This window comes from Tachysurus vachellii, chromosome 5 (assembly GCF_030014155.1).
Source record: "Tachysurus vachellii isolate PV-2020 chromosome 5, HZAU_Pvac_v1, whole genome shotgun sequence".
In the NCBI taxonomy this organism is placed as follows: Eukaryota; Metazoa; Chordata; class Actinopteri; order Siluriformes; family Bagridae; genus Tachysurus; species Tachysurus vachellii.
In genome coordinates, this window is record NC_083464.1 from 31,496,041 (window position 1) to 31,518,392 (window position 22,352).

Below are 22,352 nucleotides of genomic sequence, written 5' to 3' on the forward strand. Positions count from 1 at the left end.
TTTGTCATTGTGTTATGATTGACTAAATGTTCCTGTTGGAAGAGAACGTGTTAGTGTTTTGAATAATTATTTGATTTTTAAATGTATTTGCAGTGTTTTGTTAGACAAAGTGTATTGTGTTAGTTTATTATTGTATTTTGAAAATTTTGAGCATGAAATTAACCGTTTTGCCAATTGTGTGTTTTAGGTGTGTTGGTGCGTTAAGAGTTTAGGAAACTTGTTAAATGTATTGAAAAAACTGTCATAGCCATTGTAAAAAAACTGTAATAGTGACAAATGTATAGTGAAACATGATCAGTGTTCATTTTCATTTTTTTTTTAAATATTAAATATTCCCTGAAAATTTAAGATTTTGGCAAAATTAAAACAATTTTACAAAATGAGAAATCATCCGAAAAACTGAATATTAAAATTTCATAGCATTCAAATTGGGGGCACGGTGGCTTAGTGGTTAGCACGTTCCCCTCACACCTCCAGGGTTGGGGTTCGATTCCCGCCTCCACCTTGTGTGTGTGGAGTTTGCATGTTCTCCCCGTGCCTCGGGGGTTTCCTCCGGGTACTCCGGTTTCCTCCCCCAGTCCAAAGACATGCATGGTAGGTTGATTGGCATCTCTGGAAAATTGTCCGTAGTGTGTGATTGCGTGAGTGAATGAGAGTGTGTGTGTGTGCCCTGTGATGGGTTGGCACTCTGTCCAGGGTGTATCTTGCCTTGATGCCCGATGACGCCTGAGCCTGACAGGCTCCCCGTGACCCGAGGTAGTTCAGTTAAGCGGTAGAAGATGAATGAATGAATGAGTGTTTATAGACATACAGTCGAGCTTGAAAGTTTGTGAACCCTTTTAGAATGTTCTAGGTTTCTGCATAAATATTATCAGAGTTTCACAAGTCATAAAAGTAGAAAAAGTGAAAACCAATCAAACAATGGAGATAAAAATAATAGATTTGATCATTTATTTATTTAAGAAAATGGTGGATTGAAGCATTGGAGCAATGAATGGTTGAAGAACGATTAAAGAGGAAGAAAGTTAATGTTTTAATGGTCAAGTTAAAGTCCTGACCTGAATGACATAGAAATGTTGTGAAAGGACCTAAAGAAAGCAGTTCAAGTGAGGACACCAACCAACATCCCTGAGTTCAATCTGTTCTGAGGTATCAGATAAAATTCCTCCATGACGTTGTGCAGGACGGATCAATGGTTCCGGACAAAATTTGTTTGCAGTTTCTGGTGCACGAGAAGGTCAGGCACAGGCTCCCCGTGACCTGAGGTAGTTTGTGTGAGTGAGTGAGAGAGAGCATTGAAATCTTGTTGAAAAAAAAAAACCAACAAGAAGAAAGACCTCAAAGCCCCAAAGACATGCCTGATACTGTTGAATGGACTGATGAAATGATGTACTCGTTCCTTTATCTAAGTTTACCTGACTACGACTCTCCATTTCATGTCTATGTCACAGCCATGCGAGGTCCAGAGGTTCCTGAGCTCCAGATTAAGACAGCATGCTTGTGTTCAGTTGCCGCCTCCAAGGGCTCTGTTGGTCCTTTCACACCTGCTTACACTACAGCAAGCTCACAATTTTGGTCAAATTTGCCATGCACATGGTTTAAAGCTGCCAATGGAAAGCTACATGTGTTTCTGATCTTGAGGCCTCAATGTTACCTAAACTTAGCTCTTGTCATTAATGTCAAGGGTCATGACGCAAGAGATTCTGAGATGGTTCGTGGTACCTCTCTATCTGATAAAGCAGTCAAACGGGCTGCCAAAAAGGTCACATCCTCACCTATTGTGCACAAAACATCCACAGTATTTTCTCTCTTTACACCCACTAGATATTGAAATATAGATTTTTTCTCAACACAGACTATAAAACAGTGACATGTCAATATCTCAACATTGGCTGGACTTTTTCACATTCCTTTACAAGGATAGTAGAAACAAACAGACAAACCTGGGTGGAGCTCCTACCCTCAATTCTTTGTGAAACTTGTATGACACCACATTCAATACTCTTTTCTCCTTCCATTAACAAGGATCTTCAGAGAAAGGAGAAGCTCAGCAATTAAGCATCCCTTAGGGGACCTCATCCAATCTCACCTTTTCACATACACAAAACTTATGTACACATGTCTGATAATCCAACTAGGACTGTTAATGTTCCCAGACAGAGGTTCTGTGGATGCTTTGGTCGTTCTAGAACGTGCTCCCGTTGTGATCCTGATAGACTAAATCAGCCATTGCTTAGAAAATAAATGATTCAACAAAAACATCTTGTGATATCTTTTTGTAATGTATTATTAATCATAAATCTTAACTATTCATAATCTTGACTCTGTTCTAGTGATTGTCTCCCACCTAGTGGCCAAGACTGAGATGCACACCATTACAAGCAGCTGTTTAAAAAAGTATTCATTTTGGTTGTTGTCATTCTGGGCTACATACAGTATCCACTCCACCTTCCTGCATAAGGGACATACAAGGCAGTGGTGACTCAATGGTTAAGGATCTGAGTAACTGATTACGAGGTTGGGGTCCAAACCCCAGTGCGGCCATTACAGGGATCCTGATAAAGTTCTCACCCCACTTTGCTCCAGCTTCCAAGAAGCTGGAATATGTAAAGAAAATAAATTCATTGTGCTAGAACACATGTGACAAATAAAAGCTTCTTCCTTTGAAGCGGAAATCATTTGGACAGAAGGAGGACATGAAACAAGACTAACTGAAACCGTCAAGAAAATGGATGTCTGATGTTGCACAAACATTTTCCTCTTCCAGCTGAATATTGAAAGGGGACAAGAACTGAAAATGTTACAGGTAAACCATCAACATTAGCATCAGTAGATCAGTGGTTAAGACTTTAAGGTTACGAGTAGAAATCCCAAGACCGTCCTGCTACCAAAGATGGGATCCTGAGCGATGACTCTTATCTGATGAGTTGTATAAATGAGATAAAAAATATTTTCCAAACCATAAACCTCAAATTGCCTTCATTCAGATAAAACAGCCTGTGTTCGTTTCTCATTGTTCTGCAAGAAGGACAGTGAGGCATAATCAGGGGAACCACCCTGGCAGCTCCTATTGCAATGGAACCTGTTGACTGTGACCATAACAGCTCATTTTTATATGTTAACATCTTATTGTCTATTCAACTTAATAGAGATGTTTTTTCTCTCTATGAATTCCATTATAAAGCATTATGACTAACGTTATTGTTCATTTTATACAAACAGCTTGTAAACAATTCTATAATATTTTAAAACTTCATCTTTAAAATTGATAAATAACACAGACAAATTATCCAACACAAATATAACAAAGACAATGATTTGAATTATAAAAGCTATTTATTTTTAAATTTACATTAAAATATAGTCCTTAAAAATCAGATGTTTAGAAATTGACAGATTTCACTTTTTTTTAATCAAACAACAGTATATTTAAATCATTTTGTTCTTTCACTAACTTTGTTGTCCTAGATATCAGCTAGAATTACACCTTCTGTGGATTTAAAAAACATGTTTTGTAGTAAACCTACATCTATACCATGAAAATTGGCACCTTTCCTCAGAAAAAATGTGTAATTATTGAAATTGAAATAATTATTATAATAACGGGGGTGAGCACACGTGCTTATACACATCCCCATAACCCTCAAACTGTCTTCATCCTGAACTAACAAACTGTCTTCATTTCTCATTGCCTGTGATGATTACATGGCAGTTGAAGGCTTGGAAGCTCCTTTTCCTCCTGTTGTCCCAGAGGATCTGAGTAACTGATTACGAGGTTGGGGTCCAAACCCCAGTGTGGCCATTACAGGGATCCTGATAAAGTTCTCACCCCACTTTGCTCCAGCTCCGAAGAAGCTGGAATATGTAAAGAAAATAAATTCATTGTGCTAGAACACATGTGACAAATAAAAGCTTCTTCCTTTGAAGGGGAAATCATTTGGACAGAAAGAGGACATGAAACAAGACTAACTGAAACCGTCAAGAAAATGGATGTCTGATGTTGCACAAACTCTTTAAATAAGATAAAAATGTCTTTCCAACCATAAACCTCAAATTGCCTTCATTCAGAGAAAACAGCCTGTATTCATTTCTCATTGTTCTGCAAGAATGACAGTGAGGCATAATCAGGGGAACCACCCTGGCAGCTCCTATTGCAATGGAACCTGTTGACTGTGACCATAACAGCTCATTTTTATATGTTAACATCTTATTGTCTATTCAACTTAATAGAGATGTTTTTTCTTTCTATGAATTCCATTATAAAGCATTATGACTACACTTATTGTTCATTTTAAATGAACAGCTTGTAAAAAATTCTATAACATTTTAACACATCATTTTGAAGATGCACTTTTGGAAAATTTCCAGAATATGAGGAACAGCCATTTGTTAATAATGAGATTAAAATATTCAATTAAAATTAAATGCATAACTTACAAATATAGACAAGAACCAAAAAATTTTATTTACTCACTCACTCATCTTCTACCGCTTATCCGAACTACCTCGGGTCACGGGGAGCCTGTGCCTATCTCAGGCGTCATCAGGCATCAAGGCAGGATACACCCTGGACGGAGTGCCAACCCATCACAGGGCACACACACACTCTCATTCACTCACACACTACGGACAATTTTCCAGAGATGCCAATCAACCTACCATGCATGTCTTTGGACCGGGGGAGGAAACCAGAGTACCCGGAGGAAACCCCCGAGGCACGGGGAGAACATGCAAACTCCACACACAACACAAGGCGGAGGCGGGAATCGAACCCCCAACCCTGGAGGTGTGAGGCGAACATGATAACCACTAAGCACCGTGCCCCCATATTATATCACATACTTTTAATTTGTGATATAATTAATTTACTTTTAATTAATTTTCTTAGCATAGGGTTTTATTTTCAATATCTCAGAAAAGAGAAATTTACCACAACAAAAATTAAGGAGAGGAGGGAGAAAGAGAAGAGGAAAGACAGGAGTATTGGTCTGAGAATAGGGACTCTTAACTGGTACAATGACAGGGAAAGGTAGAGACCTGGCGGACATGATGGAGAGAAGGAAGGTGGATATACTGTGTGTGCAGGAGACCAGGTGGAAGGGGAGCAAAGTACATAGTATTGGAGGGGGATACAAACTGTTTAATTATGGTGTGGATAGAAAGAGAAATGGGGTAGGAGTGATCCTGGAGGATGAGTGTGTGAGGAATGTTTTAGAGGTGAAAAGAGTGTCAGACATGTCAGACTTAAATGGGCATGTTGGTGAGGGGAACAGAGGTGATGAGGAGGTGATGAGCAGGTTTGGTGTTAAGGAACCTAGAAGGACAGATGGTGGTGAAATTTGGTAAGTGGATCAAAATAGCTGTAGTGAACACTTATTTCCAGAAGAGAGAGGAACATAGAGTTACATATAAGAGTGGAGGTAGGAGTACGCAGGTAGACTACATTCTATATAGACGAGGAAATCTGAGAGAGATTAGACTGCAAATGGTGGTAGGAGAGAGTGTAGACAGACAGCATCGGATTGTGGCGTGTAGAACATCTCTGATGGTCAGGAAGAAGAGGAGAGGAAAGATAGAAAAGAAAACCAAGTGGTAGAAGTTAAAAAAGGAAGAATGTCATGTGGAATTCAGACAGAAGCTGAGACAGAATTTGGGTGGTTAGGAAGAGCTTCCAGATGACTGGGAATCTACAGCAGAGGTGATCAAGGAGACAGGAAGGATAAGGGAACATGGTGATTGAGTGAGGATGTACAGGACAGCATTCAGAGGAAGAGACTAGCTAAAAAGAAGTGGGGCATAGAAAGGATCGAATAAAGTAGACTGGATTACAAGGAATCGCAGCACAGAGTGAATAGGGATGTGGCAAAGGCCAAACAGGAAGCATACAACGAGTCGGTACTGTACCAGGTTAGACACAAGGCAAGGTGAGAAGGACTTGTACAGGTTAGGGAGATAGAGAGATAGAGAAGGGAAGGATGTGCAACAGATAGGAGTAATTAAAGGTAGAGATGGAAAGGTGCTAGCAGGCGAGAAGAGTGTGCAGAGAAGATGGAAGGAGTATTTTGAGGAGCTGATGAATGAGTTAAATGGGGAGAAAAGACGGAGGAAGAGGTGAATATTGTAGAGCAGGAAATAGCAAAGATTAGGAAGGATGAGGTGAGGAAGGATCTGAGGAGAATCAAGCGTGGAAAGTCTGTTTGTCCAGATGACACACCTGTGGAGATGTGGAAGTGTCTATGAGAGACAGCAGGGGAGTTTCAATCTAGATCTATCTATCTAGAGTTTCAATGGAATTTTAGAGAGTGAGAAGATGCCTGAGGAATGGAGAAGTGTTCTAGTGATCTACTGATCTTTAAGAACAAGGGTGATGTGCAGTTGGGAGCTGTAGAAACTACAGAGATATAAAGTTGATGAGCAGTCTTGCTTCATGACCAGAAAGAGCACAATTTTTTGCTCTGAGAATGTTAATGGAGAAGTACAGAGATGGTCAGAAGGAGCTGCACTGCGTCTTTGTGGATTTAGAGAAAGCGAGTGAGGTCTAATCAGGGGAACCACAGTGGTAGCTCCTATACTGCATTGGAACCTGTGCCCATGACAGCTCAATTTATTCAACATTAATAGAATCTGTTCAACTTAAATGAGGATGTTTTTTTTCTTTCTATGAATCCCAGTACAAAGCATCATGACTACATGCTTAAAAAAAATCACAGATTAAGCAATTAAATATGTAATTAAGTAATAAATAAATAAATAAATAAACTGTACACCAGGGGGGCACGGTGGCTTAGTGGTTAGCACGTTTGCCTCACACGTCCAGGGTTGGGGGTTCGATTCCTGCCTCCACCTTGTGTGTGTGGAGTTTGCATGTTCTCCCCGTGCCTCGGGGGTTTCCTCCCCCGGTCCAAAGACATACATGGTAGGTTGATTGGCATCTCTGGAAATCACGTGTCACGTTTTAAAATCGAGTAATCTAATGCATTTTTATTTTGTTTAATAAACTACTACGTTAGGAATCCTCCTCATACGTCCTTTTACAAGAAGCTAGCAGTTCCTTTAAACAAACAGTCTTTAATTTTCACCTCTAGAAATCAAATACCTAAATATACAAAGAAAGAACTTTCAAGAATTAAAAAAAAAAAAAACTTTGTAGTACACAAAGGACTCGTCTTGTTCTAGTCTTGCCTGACACCTAGTGGCCAATGGTTAGACTTTACAGAGTTTTCATTTTCCATTTAAAAGTGCATTTAAAAGCTGCACTTGATAGCCAATAGAGTTGCAAGACCAACTTATTAAACAGATAGAATCAGCCAAGGCTTTTGATTGGTTGAAATGAAAAACGTGCACCCACACTGGCTTGTTGTGAATAATACTGGAGACATGTGATTACACCAAACATCAGGGAAAGCAGTGGTACAATGAGCTGTTTACCTGTCAAGACACTTGTCAACATGGAAACCTGCAGGAAAACAGGAACACTGACTCTTACCTGCCTTCTATTGGATATTGCTGGAAGACAGCGTGGCTGCATTATACATGCCCTGAGGTAGTGCGGCGCTTGTTGGATGTTGGACTAATGCTCAGAAAGTTGGAGTTCAAATTCCAGGATCACGAAGCTGCCCTAGCTGGACTCTTGATCAAGACCCTTAACTCTCAACTGCTCAGTTGTATTATATGAGATACACATATTTCAGATCATAAGAACATAAGAACAGGGGGCACAGTGGCTTAGTGGTTAGCACATTGGACTCACACCTCCAGGGTTGGGGGTTCGATTCCCACCTCCGCCTTGTGCTAAACTTGTAACTACGGGATAGGATATTCTGGTCCTCCTGAGCTTTAGTGCAAAAAAGACAGTCCTGCAGTAACTACTGAAAAGTAAGGAACAAACCTCAAGTTAATGAATGCATCTGTTGCAAAGAAAGCATTCAGAGGAACCTTTAGCATGCTGTTAGAAGTGCAGTAAGATTTTTTTGACCGTACCTTGCTCCAGGCGAAACAGAGTCTTCTCAGCTCTCTCCATGTCATTGAGCAGACTGGTCTGTCCACACCGGAGCATATCGTTCTTTTTTTAGGATGCCCTTTACCCGTAACCATGTGTCTGCAACCGCATGATAAAGCAGGACACACAAGGGAACAATGTTCTATGTGCTGATATTGGGAGACGTATACAGGTTTATCATTCGTTTGGACATACGGACAACTAAAGGAGAGATCGTTAAAGGAATCCAAACTCGAGACTAACGTTACAGTTATATGTGGTGTGTATGTAGAAATGTCTCTCATTAACACCACAGTATCGATCTATGTTCAGTCGAAACATTTACGACATTAAAATATTTCTTTGATTTTCTTTCTGCGCTCCATCGCTTAGGAATAATTTTTTAATGTAAAATTAATTAAAATATCTAAAATTAAATAAACAAATAAATAATAATTACATTATTGGGGTCACGGTGGCTTAGTGGTTAGCACGTTCTCCTCACACCTCCAGGGTCAGGGTTCGATTCCCACCTCCGCCTTGTGTGTGTGGAGTTTGCATGTTCTCCCCGTGCCTCGGGGGTTCCCTCCGGGTACTCCGGTTTCCTCCCCCGGTCCAAAGACATGCATGGTAGGTTGATTGGCATCTCTGGAAAATTGTCCGTAGTGTGTGATTGCGTGAGTGAATGAGAGTGTGTGTGTGTGCCCTGTGATGGGTTGGCACTTCGTCCAGGGTGTATCCTGCCTTGATGCCCGATGACGCCTGAGATAGGCACAGGCTCCCCGTGACCCGAGGTAGTTCGGATAAGCGGTAGAAGATGAATGAATGAGTGAGAACATAAGAACCAAACCACTAACTATACCACTATAGATCGCTATGTCTTGATCTATTTCTTAGTAGGTAAAGTCTATTTTGTGCCCCGTTGGTTTGCAGTTAAGTGTTTGGTTTGGGGTTAAATCACCTGTCACCTTGCTTTCTAAAATGTCTCCTTTGTCTTTAATAATTGCTCTGGTGCACAGCTTTCCAACCCTTGTCGTGAAGCACCCCTGGTCCTTTACTATTTAGTGTTTTCCACCCTGACATGTCCGCCTCATTTCATGAATGTTGATTTGTTTAATCAATCATTTTTGGGATCAGAAGTGAATTAAATGTGCAGGACACGGGGTTCTACAGGATCAGAATCGGGAACCGGTGCTTTGGTGGATCTAGAACCTGAAGCCTGTCCTGAGAACACAGAGCATGTGGAAAATATATATTTTGGAAGCAACGCAGGTCCACTGTAGCTGGGCACATACAGTACAATACAATCATTCATCTTCTGTAACCACTTCATCCTTTGCAGTTTAACGGTGGATCTGGAGACAATGCTGACAACACTAGATGCAAAGTGGAAGAATTCATCCTGGTTGGACCGCCAATCCATCAGAAGGAACAATTCCCATTTGAGGAACCAAAGCCAGAGCTCAAACCAGGAACCTTGGAATTGTAAACAATCAAAGTTACCATCTGCACCACCATGTGCACGACCCATCTTATTTTTTGACTGAAATTGACTGAAAGATGACACGAGCCCACACAAATTATAGCAATGTATTAATGTTTTATTCTACTTACAATAAACAGAATAAAGCAGACCCATATTTGTACAAAAATACCTGAAAAGGTTACAGTTAGCATTTATAAGCCATTCAGCTATTTACAAGACCAAGCAAAAAGCACATGATCAAGACAGAAAAAAAGGGAAAAGCTTTTTTTCTTGATTTTTGTTTTCATTCCCTGAAAAACATATATTTATGTATATATCTATACGTATGTACAGTCACACTTTTTTTGCATGATGACCGAAGGGGTGAAGACACGTTATTGTTACTAAAGAAAGCGGTTTGTGAATTGCAGGTCATTACGATCCAATGACCCCTAAAGATAAGTAAAAGACACCAGACCTGGAGGTTGGTTTTAGGTGTCTCACGTTAAGACTGCTGCCCTATTGTCCATATAGATACTGTATGAAAGGCATCTAATATATACAAAAATCTGGTTAGTGTATTGGTGTAAATTGAGACAAAGGGTAAAGTTCTGAGGCACCTGCTGGATTTTATGCTTCTTTAATATACAAGTAAAGCTAAAACCAAGAAGAAACTAATATTTTAGCACTGTTTTACGTTCATTATAGTGTCGAACGGTATGAAAAACTAAAAAAAAACTAAAAAAGACGGCTATATCCTAAAACTTCGTGATAACACCAAGATCTGTCAAAGGTAAAAAGACTAGAAGGTATATACTGTAGAAAGTTCTAGAAATGGCACCGGTCCTCCTGGGGACCGGGCGTCATCAGTCTCCACATCAACCCTGAGCAACCCAGTTACATTCATTTCTCTTTAATACGCTGATGTGTTCTCAACACTGTAAACGATTCACAACACCAGCTCATCTGAACATCAGGACATTATGCTTGAGCTTTCACTGTGCATAAACAAAAACACACTGTCCATAAAGGCTAAGTTAGCATTATCAAAGTGTATTCTGTGGATTTCTTTTTTTTTTTTTTTAGCTTAATAGTTCCTGTGACCACAAGACGTTCACCCCAGACTCATTATTTTCACTCTTTTTTTTCTTTTCTTTTCCAGCTTAAATAAAAATGTTAAATGTCCTCGAACACTGAGAAACAGAATAAACCATTATACTTACACAAAAAAATAAAAAAATAAAAAAAAAAAAAAAAAAAACTCCCCCACCCAAAAAAAAAAAAAAAAAGGTCAAGTTTCTTCATTTTGTAAGCCATTATTTATATATATATATATATATATATATATATATATATATATATATATATATATATATATATATATATATATAAAAAATATGAATATAGTGATTGGAAACCTTACATACAGTGTCAATTATTTAGGGTTTTAACAATTTTATTTTGTAGCCATAAATAATAATAATAATAATAATAATAATAATAATAATAATAATAATAATTATTATTATTAGTGTTGTGAAAATGACATTAATCTGAACTGAAACTTTTAGATTTAGAATGTGGGTCATTTTAATGAGGACAAAAGCAGCACAAAGATGGATAACTGGATGAAACTAGACATGGATTTAAGTATAAATTGAGCCAAAACTTATTTGCTACAAATAACGATCCGAACGATACGATAACAAGGAAACCTCGAAATGTCGGGGACGACATGAAGCACACCGGTTCCAGTATGTTAGAGACAAAACAATAAGAAAATGGTGAGGTTAAAGTGTAACAGTTGCTTAAATAATGATCAGTGCCACCGTATTTTCTGGCACATTTATTTTCTACTGGCTCACAAGAATGAGGTTTGTACAGTAAATTCATAGTCTGAAAACCGTCATCAGAAGCCGGTGCGTCTCATTCGTGCCTTTTTTCCCTTCTGTGAATTGCATTTTTCTGCTGGGAAAAACTTTGTTTGGTTCGACTGCTGCGAACAAAAAATACTCAGGACAGAGTTGAAGAAAACGCATCGTCTGAAGGACTCAAACACAGTGAATGCTTTGACTACGTCGTCCACGACGGCGCCTTTGCACAGAACAGTGAGAATTCTTCGATTTAAAAGTTTTTCCTACAGATCAAGGATTCCTCTTTTTAACGAAGCTTGAGGAGACCTCAAAAATACAAAGAAACAAAAACAAAGCAAAAAATAAAAGAATATCGGATGATATTTAATCGAGATCGTCGTTGACTAAACTATGGGACGGGATAAATCAGGGATGTGGTAGCTCAGTTGGGCTACTGATCGGAAGGTCATGTGTTCGAACCCCAGGTCCACCAAGCTGCCACTGCTGGGCCCCTGAGCAAGGCCTTTAACCCTCGGTTGCTCAGTTGTAAGTCACTCTGGATAAGGGTGTCTGCTAAATGCCGTAAATGTAAATGTAAAGCAGGAAACCTGACGAAACCTGTGCGAATCGTTTCTGAGTCTTTACCGAGATTTGTTCTAAACTGTATATTTTCGTGTTGATACAGTAAGTTGGTGCTTTACTCTGAATACAAACGCTGGGTTTGCCTTTGAGCCGTGATTGGACCGGACAGTTAGTGTTAGGGTTAACATTTCAGTGTGGCACAAATGCGATGGCCTGATAAAAGTTAAACGCAACGCAACACACCAAATGCAAACTTGTCCCCTGCTGAGAGACAAACGACGACACGTCAGCCTCGACAAGCACCGACACGTCGATGCTGCGTTTCAAGTTTCATTCTGGAACGGAATCTTCTTTGTGGATGTTAAAAAATATATTAAAAGTGCTAATACAGGAGAAACGATGTTGAAAAAAAAAAGTCTGCTTTTGTTTCCTCATCAGTCAGTGGGGTTGTGAAGGACTGATCTGTTGCCCCTACAGTCTTTAGCACAAAAAAAAAAAAAAAAAAAAACAGGGAAAAAAAAAAAACTCATACTATTTTTATTAATGTAAAAATGTGCAAATCTTAAAATTTTTTAAAAAATCATTAGTACGAGTCCCTTTTTTTTTTTTTATATATGAAAATTTGAATAAAATCAGTGAACAAAGGGGAAAAATGTTGAAGACTATGAACAACAAAACCTTTGTATTTGTGAACATAACGGTGCCGACAGCAAGGCCAAAATTATAATGCGACAATACAGCAGATGATGGTAAAGAGCTCAATAAAACAGGGTTAGTATAACAAAATTTTCTGATATTAGGTGGAAAAAAAATACATTAGGCTCAATACGTTTACAAAAAAAAAAAAAAATGATGGAAGAGCGATACGAAACAGCGCTGAGAAAATTCACTAAAATTTCAAGTAATCATTCAGATCCAGATAAATAAATAGATCCATGGAAACAACACTTAAAAATGATTGCATCGTTTGCATTTATATCCGTGTAATCGTGATGACTCGGCAGAGCTCGTAGACACCGCGGCCAGGCCTTTTCCATCTAGCTTAATACGTTATGATGTGAATACTAAAGAGGACGACGATTCCATAAAGTCACAATTTAAAAATATCGTTACAAATCTGTCCACATATCGTGCTACTACTGAACAAGGCAGCAAAGGAAACAGAGCCCCAGCTGTTCTGGAAGCTTCACAGTGCACTGTCCTATTAATCTACCAATACACTGAAAGGACAAACGAGCAGATCTGCTGATTCCTGCCTCTTGATTTCATCCGAGAGAAAAAATAAAAAAGGCGTCCGTTATAACGGAGCTCCCTGCAGTTTGCCATGTTTCAGGGGATCGTAGTGGTTATTTTTCCACTGTTTTTCCAATTTTTTGTCCACTTCAAGGTGCCTTTCTAAAGGTGGCAGTAGTGAAGCTGATCCAAGCACCCACTTCAGGCTGTGTTACCCTGGACGGCCAGCAAAGGGCGCCAAAGTTTAAACTGTGTCTCTGGAAAGGTGGTGGAACATTTGGACATTAGCTGAGGCTTTACAGTGACACAAAGTCAAAACAGAGTGCAAAAGGGGACTGTGTCAAGTGGACAGTAATCTGAAAGAGCTTATAAACTATATTATATATATATTTATATATATATATATATATATATATATATATATATATATATATATATATATATATATATATACACACACCCCATATGAGCAGTGTAACATTCTTGAGATTCAGATGGTGGAAGCTGTAGAAAGAGGCCTAGCAAAGAGCAAAGTGTAGCGATTTTGCTCACGAACCACGTCCGAAGTCTCTTTTACAGACCTGTGCTTTGACCTTCTGTCGTTCCATCTCCGAGCACTCATAGAAAGATCTACAAAAGGCAGGAGAACTCAAATGACTCTTGGATTGACTACATCATTTCTAGCTTAGCTGTTTCCTGTGCTTCAAAGTCAAACCCAAACTATAGGTAACGTATCCGTCTTCCACCATCTACAGGTTCTATAGACCTTTCTGAAACAACAGACCTTGTGATGGTCCATCTTCCATATTCATCAAGATCTTTCCAACGCAGGAGACCATCTGATTATATTAAACAAGATATTCAAATCATCAAAAAGGACCCCCCGATGATCGTACGAGGAAGAACCTGTCGAGTTTAACAGTGGCAACCGAGATCTTTCTCGATAGCTTCACAATGGCCCTGTTGGAGCTTGCAGTTCCTCTGGAATCATAGATCATACTAATCGGTGAACAGCCAGTCACGTGTACATCATTAAACCAGGTGAAAAACAGTCCGATTCTCAGGGAACCAATGGTAGGTTTGGAGGGGGGGGGGTGTCATAAGGCCACCATGGTGCATGGGTGCTTGAGTTTGCATGGAAGGACTCCTCGGTTGAGCTGGTAGAACTCCACCAGCTGAATCAGGTCCGTGAATTTGGTGGTGCCGTCATCAAGGCTGAAGAACATATGACCGTCCTCTTCACACTGAAGTTACCAGAACAAATGACAATGGATGTCAAGAAACCTGTTGCCTAGACAAAGCTTTATGTCTCGTTTGTACTCAGCACACACTGTATATTTTAAAACGTCACAACATTTTGCATGCGGTGTATATTTGTGGCTTACCAGTAAAATTTGAAAGTGTTTTATTTTCTGGTGGTGACACATAGTAAGCACGAAGGCTTTCGGGTTGCTCTGGCTGTCCCTCAACAGAAACAGTCTGAGCGCAGAAGATAAAAATACAAATTACAAACGAATATAAATCATTAGAAGACAATATTTGATAATTCTGTCTTTACAGTTCAAAGATTTTTATAGAGTAATACGTTCAAAATATAAAATACGTACCCGTCCACTTGGCCCTGTTGATGCATCAGCCTGTGCGATTCCTCCCTCGTGATTCGACCATGAAACCAAAGCTGAGTTTTGTGTATCACTGAGTGACGAGGAAAAGAAAAGACTTTGTAAATATTACGTCTCATAATGAATCCAAAAATTATGGTTGATAAATAAACAATAAAAAACGTGTACTAAAATATTTACCTCCACTTAATGATGATGGGTGGAGTGGACTAGGGCTTCCCAAAGTATTCATGCGCTGACTTCTTTTCTATGACCAAAAAAGTAGTTTAAATAAGAACAGACACTGACACAAACCTGTACAAAAGCCTGACTCTTCTCGTAAAGCTTGCATATTGATGCTCACCCTCCAGGCATGAGCCTCCTCCAGAGCGGCACTCTGAGCTTCCACAGGATTGTTGATCACCCTGCCGATTGTCCCTGAGAAATCCATGGCTACTAGAGAGTTCTCCGACACACTCCTCTGTGGGGAAATTCGGTAAAGCTTAGCTTTAAACTTCATCCGTTGCTTCACATGCACTGAAATAAACTTCACGTGAACATAAAAAGCAGCTTTTCAGAAATCCCGATGTAGATTTCAATCCCTATCCAACCAGCAAGCAAGCAAGGGTCAAGGAAAAACTCCACCTGAGATGAAAACCTGACTCAAAAGGGAACTCGATGTCTTCTACAGATGACAGGAGAGATTATCCACTGAAGAATGGGTGAGTCTTGGGTATAAACTGTTGTTGAGACCATTTAGGGCAGTGGTCCCCAACCACCGGGCCGCGGACTGGTACAGGTCCGTGGATCAAATGGTACCGGGCCGCCCAAGGAACATTAAATTATTTCCATTTTATTTACTGTGGTGTATTTCTCTCGGGTTTTTTGCGACTTTCCATGGACGAGAGGTTAACCGGGAGCTGAGAGACGTCACCTAAAGCCGCACCAATACCGCGCATGCGCAAAATATCGGGGCGGTTTTAGGTGACGTCCGGAGCTGAGCGGCTGCCAGCGGCAGTGGAGTTGTAGCTTTAGTGGAGAGAAGGTGTGTATCGCTCTTCTCTCTGTTCACCGGTACTTTCTCATGTTTAACAGTGCTTGGTGTACGTGTATATTGTGTTTGCTCAAATTTAACCCACAAATTAGCAAAAATGACGAAACAGACGTCGTTAGAAAGTTAGAAACTCTGCCGGTGTTCTGGATTAAAGTCATGGCAGAACACCCTGAGATTGTCACCACAGCACTTAAATCCCTGTTGCCATTTCCGACATGTTATCTGTGTGAAGCGGTTTTCTGCAGTGACAGCAACCAAAACAAAACAACGGAATAAACTGGACATAAGCAACACACTTCGGGTGTCATTGTCTCCTATTACCCCAGATGGAAGCGTCCGTTGCAAAGAAACAAGCTCAGGGTTCTCATTGATTTAAGCGTTGTAGTGAGTTAAAATGTTAAATCACTTTATATTCATTTTTTGGCGTAACTGTATTTTATTTTGAAGGCATGTTTAAATACAATTAAATTAAAATTATTAAAACAATCTAAAATATAAACAATAAACATCTGCAATTCTGCTGTGCTGTACAAAGATTTAATGCATGCAAAATATTCTGTGGGGTCTTAAAAAAAACACCCACATAAAAAGGCAAGAACTCACCATCGGTGCTGGGAAATGTGAGAGCAAAGCTTTTCTCTGCTGTGGAAATTTATAGTTTTGATAAAGCAGAATTCCGTACTGTGTGGAGAGAAAGAAGCGACATGTTTGTGGACCTCGACAAACCTTACTTTATCTAGTATTTTTGCTTTCTTTTTTATTTAGAATAGAAAACTTGTAGCCGAACGGCAGATTGGCGTACCTTAAACAATCTGAAGGCCGTCATCCAGCACGTTCTGCTCTGTTCGTCTTCCGCACACAACATCCTCAGTTCCTTCTGCTCGCTCCGGACCTTGTTGGGCTGAACGACACGAGAATGATCTCAAATCTCTGGCTTGTTCTATCAACATTAAACTAAATAGAAACGATAAAACTAGCACAATGAATTTACAGTACAACTGATTATGCAAAGTGTCTCACCACCTCTAGGACATTTGCCAAGTTCACATTTACACTTTAGACAGTAGATAGAGTCTGTTGGAATTAAAGGCAACTTGCTAAACGGGAAAAGACGTTTATTTCTGGCGACTTTTTTCCTTTTGGGTGCCTCAGTGTTTGAGCCAATAGTAAACGAGTGGTCAGGACTGTGGTCTGACACGTGCTCAGCGTTTTTTTTTTTTTATGATAAAATATTCCAGATTTTCTCTCTTCTTAAAACGTTTTCTCTCTCATTTGTATATTTCGGAAAAAAGGAGCAACAAACCCCATGATTGGAAGTGCGAACTGTAACGTAAACAAAGTATCATGAAATAAAGATAAAGTAATTTTACTCATTCATTCATCTTCTACCACTTATCAGAACTACCTCTGGTCACGGGGAGCCTGTGCCTATCTCAGGCGTCATCGGGCATCAAGTCAGGATACACCCTGGACAGAGTGCCAACCCATCACAGGGCACACACACACACACACACACACTCTCATTCACTCACGCAATCACACACTACGGACAATTTTCCAGAGATGCCAATCAACCTACCATGCATGTCTTTGGACCAGGGGAGGAAACCGGAGTACCCGGAGGAAACCCCCGAAGCACGGGGAGAACATGCAAACTCCACACACACAAGGTGGAGGCGGGAATCGAACCCCCAACCCTGGAGGTGTGAGGCGAACGTGCTAACCACTAAGCCACCGTGACCCCCTTAAAGTAATTTTATGTAGTTTAAAAAACGCTTCAATTTACCCATGATTCTTTCAAAATCAAAAAGCTGGCTTTGTTCCAAACACAAATACCACCAACATAAAGAACCTCTTAGTAAAGAGGACACGGTACTTGGTTCATAGGTTCTTTGCTGAAGTTGTGCCATATCCAAAAAAAGTAAGAAAAAAGAAAAAAGAGGCTCTCCGAAAATAACTCCTGACAGCAAAGCCGTTTCGGCCAAGATTCTTTTTTGGTGTATGACTCATATTTACGATCTGCAATGGCCTTTATCCAAAAGACTGATGGGAAGCGTGGTGTAATCTTACCTTTATACAAAACTCGTACTCTGTTGGTGCGTTGTGAAGCTTCTTTCCTGCTATTACGGTAAAGATGTTGCTGTCTTCAAGGTCTGCTAGTAACTGCAAATGCCTTGGCTCCTGCAGAAGGTCATATCGCTTCATGAGACGGTGCATAAAGAACGCTAGGTGAAAGCTAAATATTTAGATATACAGAAGGAACAAAAGGAACTGGAGACTTTTGCTGTTTGGATTTCACAGGATCAAATATAGAAAAACTGGTTATAACAAGCAAGCAAGCAAGCAACTCTCTCTCAGTATCTCTAGCTAAGGGTGAAAGTTTAGATTCTATGCAAAGGTCTCTAGGCACGACACTAACCCTAACCCAGTGGTCTTCAATATTTTTTTCATGTGAGCCACACTGATAGGACAAAGTCAATATTAGAGCCACTTTCACCGCAAAGTATGCCAAGTTATTCAGTCTTAAATAGCTTATTTGCTTAAATACAATGTACAATATTGCAATACAATAATTACTCGAGTTGCGGATGACGCATGAGCCCCATCAGTTACCTCTTTTGTCACTGTCACATTGCTTTGTTGCTGTTCATTTTGTGCGCAGGATTGTTTGATAAGAAATCGATCCATTTTTTAGTCCGTGTGTGTTCAGTAAACACAAGTTGTTAACTAGCATGAAACACAAACTAGCTTCTGACAGGCCGCCAAAAACCGGCTATTGCGCAGAACGCAGTGAGTCAGTGACGAGTCAAATAATATATATAAATAAATATTATTATTTGTAATAGAGCACATTCGTTTTTCTATGCTTCCCTGATTGTTTTTAATGTTATTTAAATGAAAAATAAATTTTAACCACATGATCATATCATCGTATTATTTACTGCCATGCGAGCCGCATATTAAAGCTTGGGGAGCCGCAGGAGGCTTGCGAGCCGCACAATGAGTAACACTGCCCTAACCCATACGTAAAGCATTACGTAAAGAACAAAACACTAGACGATAACAGAAAAATGGCAATGACAGAAAGCAAAGTTACTGTTAATTATATTACTTTTTGTGAACAGAATTTTTCCATGCTGGATAACTGATTCAAAGCACTAACACTAGAGACTCCTTCCAAAAACCACCAATGTCAACACCCTCAGGCTTCATCCTTGTTCAATTAGAGCACAATTTCTATTAGCACAACTTTATGTGCAGTGTCCTTGTGTATGCTGTTACTTCAGAAACAAAAGAAACCTCTGTTCTGTAGCCGGGCACTTGACAAATAGAGGTGAAACAGTTTTTTTTTTCTATGTGACAAACAAAATATATGAAATTATAATGTTCAAAGGCTGAAGTTGGTGTCACTGTTACTGTTTTATAGAATTTCCCCTTCTTTATGCTATTTTCTAAGCCTTTTTCACAGCAACAGACGTAAAATGTCCTGCGGTGTGACACCACACTACATTAAAGAGAAAATGTACAGATATTACTGATTTCAACTGCAAATCACATACATTAAAGTTTAAGAAGCCTTTTCTAAAAATCATCATAGAAATTCAACATACTGTTATTTTTCACAACTGTTTTTCAGTTCCACTCCTTACTTGCACCTTCTTTTCTAACTCACTCGCAAAGAAATATTTTGTAAAATGAGAAAAGTCTTACTGCACTGTTTATTTTTTTGTGATAGTTAAATTATGCAGTCCTTTAAAAGCTACATCATGATAAATATCTAATTAACTTAATTAAGGCATTTAATTGCATTTAAAGTGATGTCACACCACGTGACTTCCATGTCACGCCACCGGACGGCATTTATTTTACAAAATTTAGCTTGTTGTAAATATTCCTGTATATTGTTTTTTTTTTTAATGTAAAAACCTTTTTTTTATTAAGTGAATATTTGTAAAATAATGCCAAAGCTTTTATGAATTATTCCAAATGTTGCTGGTTTATTTTATAGCTTTATGGTTTATATTTCATGTCTCATTTATGTTACAGTCCACACCGCAGGACATTTGGCATAAAAGCCTTTAAATAAACGGAACAAAAAATATTTTTTTATCCAAAAGTAAAACTACAACATAAAATACAGTAATTTGCTTCATTTACATATGATTATTGTAAGAAATAACACATTTTAGTGAGTATTTACACTATGTTACATTAAAATCACGTCACGTCAACCAGCCAGCCGCACTTTTGTTTGAGCCTTCTGCACGATCGCATTCGAGACAGATGCGAAAGTTAGCGTACCTTTGACGTTCCTTTTGTCGAGTAGTATAATCCTGAGCGTCTCAAAAACACGTATAGCTTTTTCCACGACTTCCTGCCTGTTTCTTTCACATAAAGGTAACCCTGGATTTCTGGACAACTGCTGGAGTTTAAGAAGTTCTGAAGAACAAAGGAAACCAAGAATGTGAGTTCAGGTTCAATAAGTACAATTTTAGTACAAGGCTAAATGGGTTGTTAGGATCAGTGTAGTACAGCTGATGCAACTAGGCATCCTTTCATACTTGCAACAGCTGAGACGGAGGAATGGTCCCATTGCTTTCTTGACACCAGGCCACCATCTGTTCTGGAAAGAAGTTCTGTTGAAAAAGACAGAGACTCTTTAGTCAGAGGTTTAAAAAGGTGGATCAGATAAAACCCAATTTCTTGGCATGAAAACACCAGGTATGATCCAAAGAGAAGGATCCCCATGAGGCGATTACTTTTTTCTTTTTCCAACAGGCTCTACATCCAATACCTACAGAACCTCCTTAACTCCAAAAGGTCTCTGAAACTATTCTAGACGAAAAAGTACCACTCTTCCAAAGGGTTCTTTAACCTCAGAACTTTGGAGTTGGTGGCGAATGCTGTCTATCAAACGGCTACAAAATCTCTCATCTGTCCAGATCTGGTGAGTACGTGAGCCATAGCACGTGATTAACGTTAAAACAATCAGAAAGCCATCATGCCTGGTTGATGAGGCAGGGTCGATGGTTCGATGGTCGATTATGCCTGGTTGATGAGGCAGGGTCACTCTAGAAGAGACCTTTTATATGGTGAGTTGTAAGCTTCCTTGTCAAAAGTGTAAGATTCCAAGTATATACCTTATTGTTTTATTATTCATTTATTACCCTACCCTTTCTCCTGCCAAGGGTTGTGTTGGCAATTGACCGAGAAGGTCGTTCTAGACTTTTCTCTCCCGAGCCATAGATTCCAGTTCTTCTTGGGGAATCCCCAGCATTCCCATCCCAAGTGCCAAACAACTGTGAGACATAATCTCTCTACAGTGTGTCCCGGGGCTTCCCCTAGTGGAATGTACCCAATGCCGCTCTAGCAGAAGCTGACCAGGGGTCGTCTTTATGAGGTACCCGAGCTACCTGTCGTCCATTCTAAGGAGCAGAGGCTCTATTCCAAGGCTGGACAGAGGTCTCGATAATTTTTTAAAAAGGGAACCACAGTGAGTTCCGATTTCATTCCAAGAATAAGAGTTTAACTGTATACGAAGAGTGCCATGTCTGCTCGTCTTGTTCCATTTAGACAGTTTGACCTTCAGACATTTTGATGACAGTGTGGAGTTTTATTGACTGGAACCTTTTTGACAGTCATAGGTTTGACAGTCAATCTATGGGCAGTCACCAAAGTTTAACCGGATCTAAGGTTCAACAAGTTGCACCACAGCGCTTAAGACAAACTTTAACAAAATGCTTTTCTTTGCAGTCAGGGGTCAGGATCAGATAACATCCAGTTCTGCTGAAGATCAGACATCTAAAATGCTGTGTACATTAGACTAAACAATTTAGTTTTACTGTCTGATGTAAAATCGCTAAAGAGCTATCGATAGCTGTGGGTCAAAACGGAAACTCTTAAGTTACCGGTACAATCAATTGACTAAAGGTGAAAGTGAGAAACTAACAATTGCCCCAGAAGCACCTTCAGGTTGTTGAACAAAAAGTTCATTAGAAATAAGTGCAACAGATTTAATGAAGATGACACACATGTTTAGTTGAGAGCAGTTATGAAAGGAAGAGATACTGTACGTAGATTTGTCATTATTTCCAGTGTCTTCACCTGTAAGATTTAGGCCAGAAAATATAGAGGTCTGATATTTAAAGATAAAGACAAATGAAAGCAGTAAGACGGAGTTGAGGATGAACTTACCAGAGGATTTTTGAAGAATTCATATTTGGCATAGTTCTTCCTGAAGACAAACTTGCTCTCGCTAGTCATGGATGCCTGCACTTGAGCTACAAGTTCATGGTCTTCTAAGCATCTCTCTGTGAGCAGAAGCAGAAAGTCAGACAAGGGCAGAACTGTCCTCGTTCTCTCTACAAAGCCACACATAATTCCATAATTACACGTCCCTTCGTGAAACTCGCACCCCCGAGGAATGACAAGTGCATATTTGCAAGCGAAGGCGTTGAATGTACTTATATTTGCATTCGGGATGATATCATCGTCTGCTCGCCTTCCCCTCGGGTCGGGGTGAAAAATAAACACGGAAAATCGGCGCTTGCATAATGAAAAGCGAGTTTGTCTGGAAGACAGGAAC

At 39.6% G+C, this 22,352-nt stretch overlaps 1 protein-coding gene across 10 annotated transcripts in view; it reads right to left on the reverse strand.

The window, feature by feature from the left end:
* Positions 1-12,533: 12,533 nt before the first annotated feature.
* Positions 12,534-22,352, reverse strand: part of grb10b (growth factor receptor-bound protein 10b) — a 64,701-nt gene continuing 54,882 nt past the window's right edge. For all 10 annotated transcript variants that reach the window (XM_060871196.1, XM_060871192.1, XM_060871200.1 and 7 more), the window contains 11 exons: positions 21,962-22,077; positions 20,329-20,403; positions 20,069-20,206; positions 17,837-17,947; positions 16,569-16,667; positions 16,370-16,447; positions 15,077-15,193; positions 14,914-14,980; positions 14,719-14,806; positions 14,497-14,590; positions 12,534-14,355 (listed from right to left, as the gene is read on the reverse strand). In XM_060871196.1, coding sequence (XP_060727179.1) covers positions 14,209-14,355; positions 14,497-14,590; positions 14,719-14,806; positions 14,914-14,980; positions 15,077-15,193; positions 16,370-16,447; positions 16,569-16,667; positions 17,837-17,947; positions 20,069-20,206; positions 20,329-20,403; positions 21,962-22,077 — 1,130 coding nt within the window. In that variant the 3' untranslated portion in view covers positions 12,534-14,208. The remainder of the gene's footprint in view (positions 14,356-14,496; positions 14,591-14,718; positions 14,807-14,913; positions 14,981-15,076; positions 15,194-16,369; positions 16,448-16,568; positions 16,668-17,836; positions 17,948-20,068; positions 20,207-20,328; positions 20,404-21,961; positions 22,078-22,352) is intronic.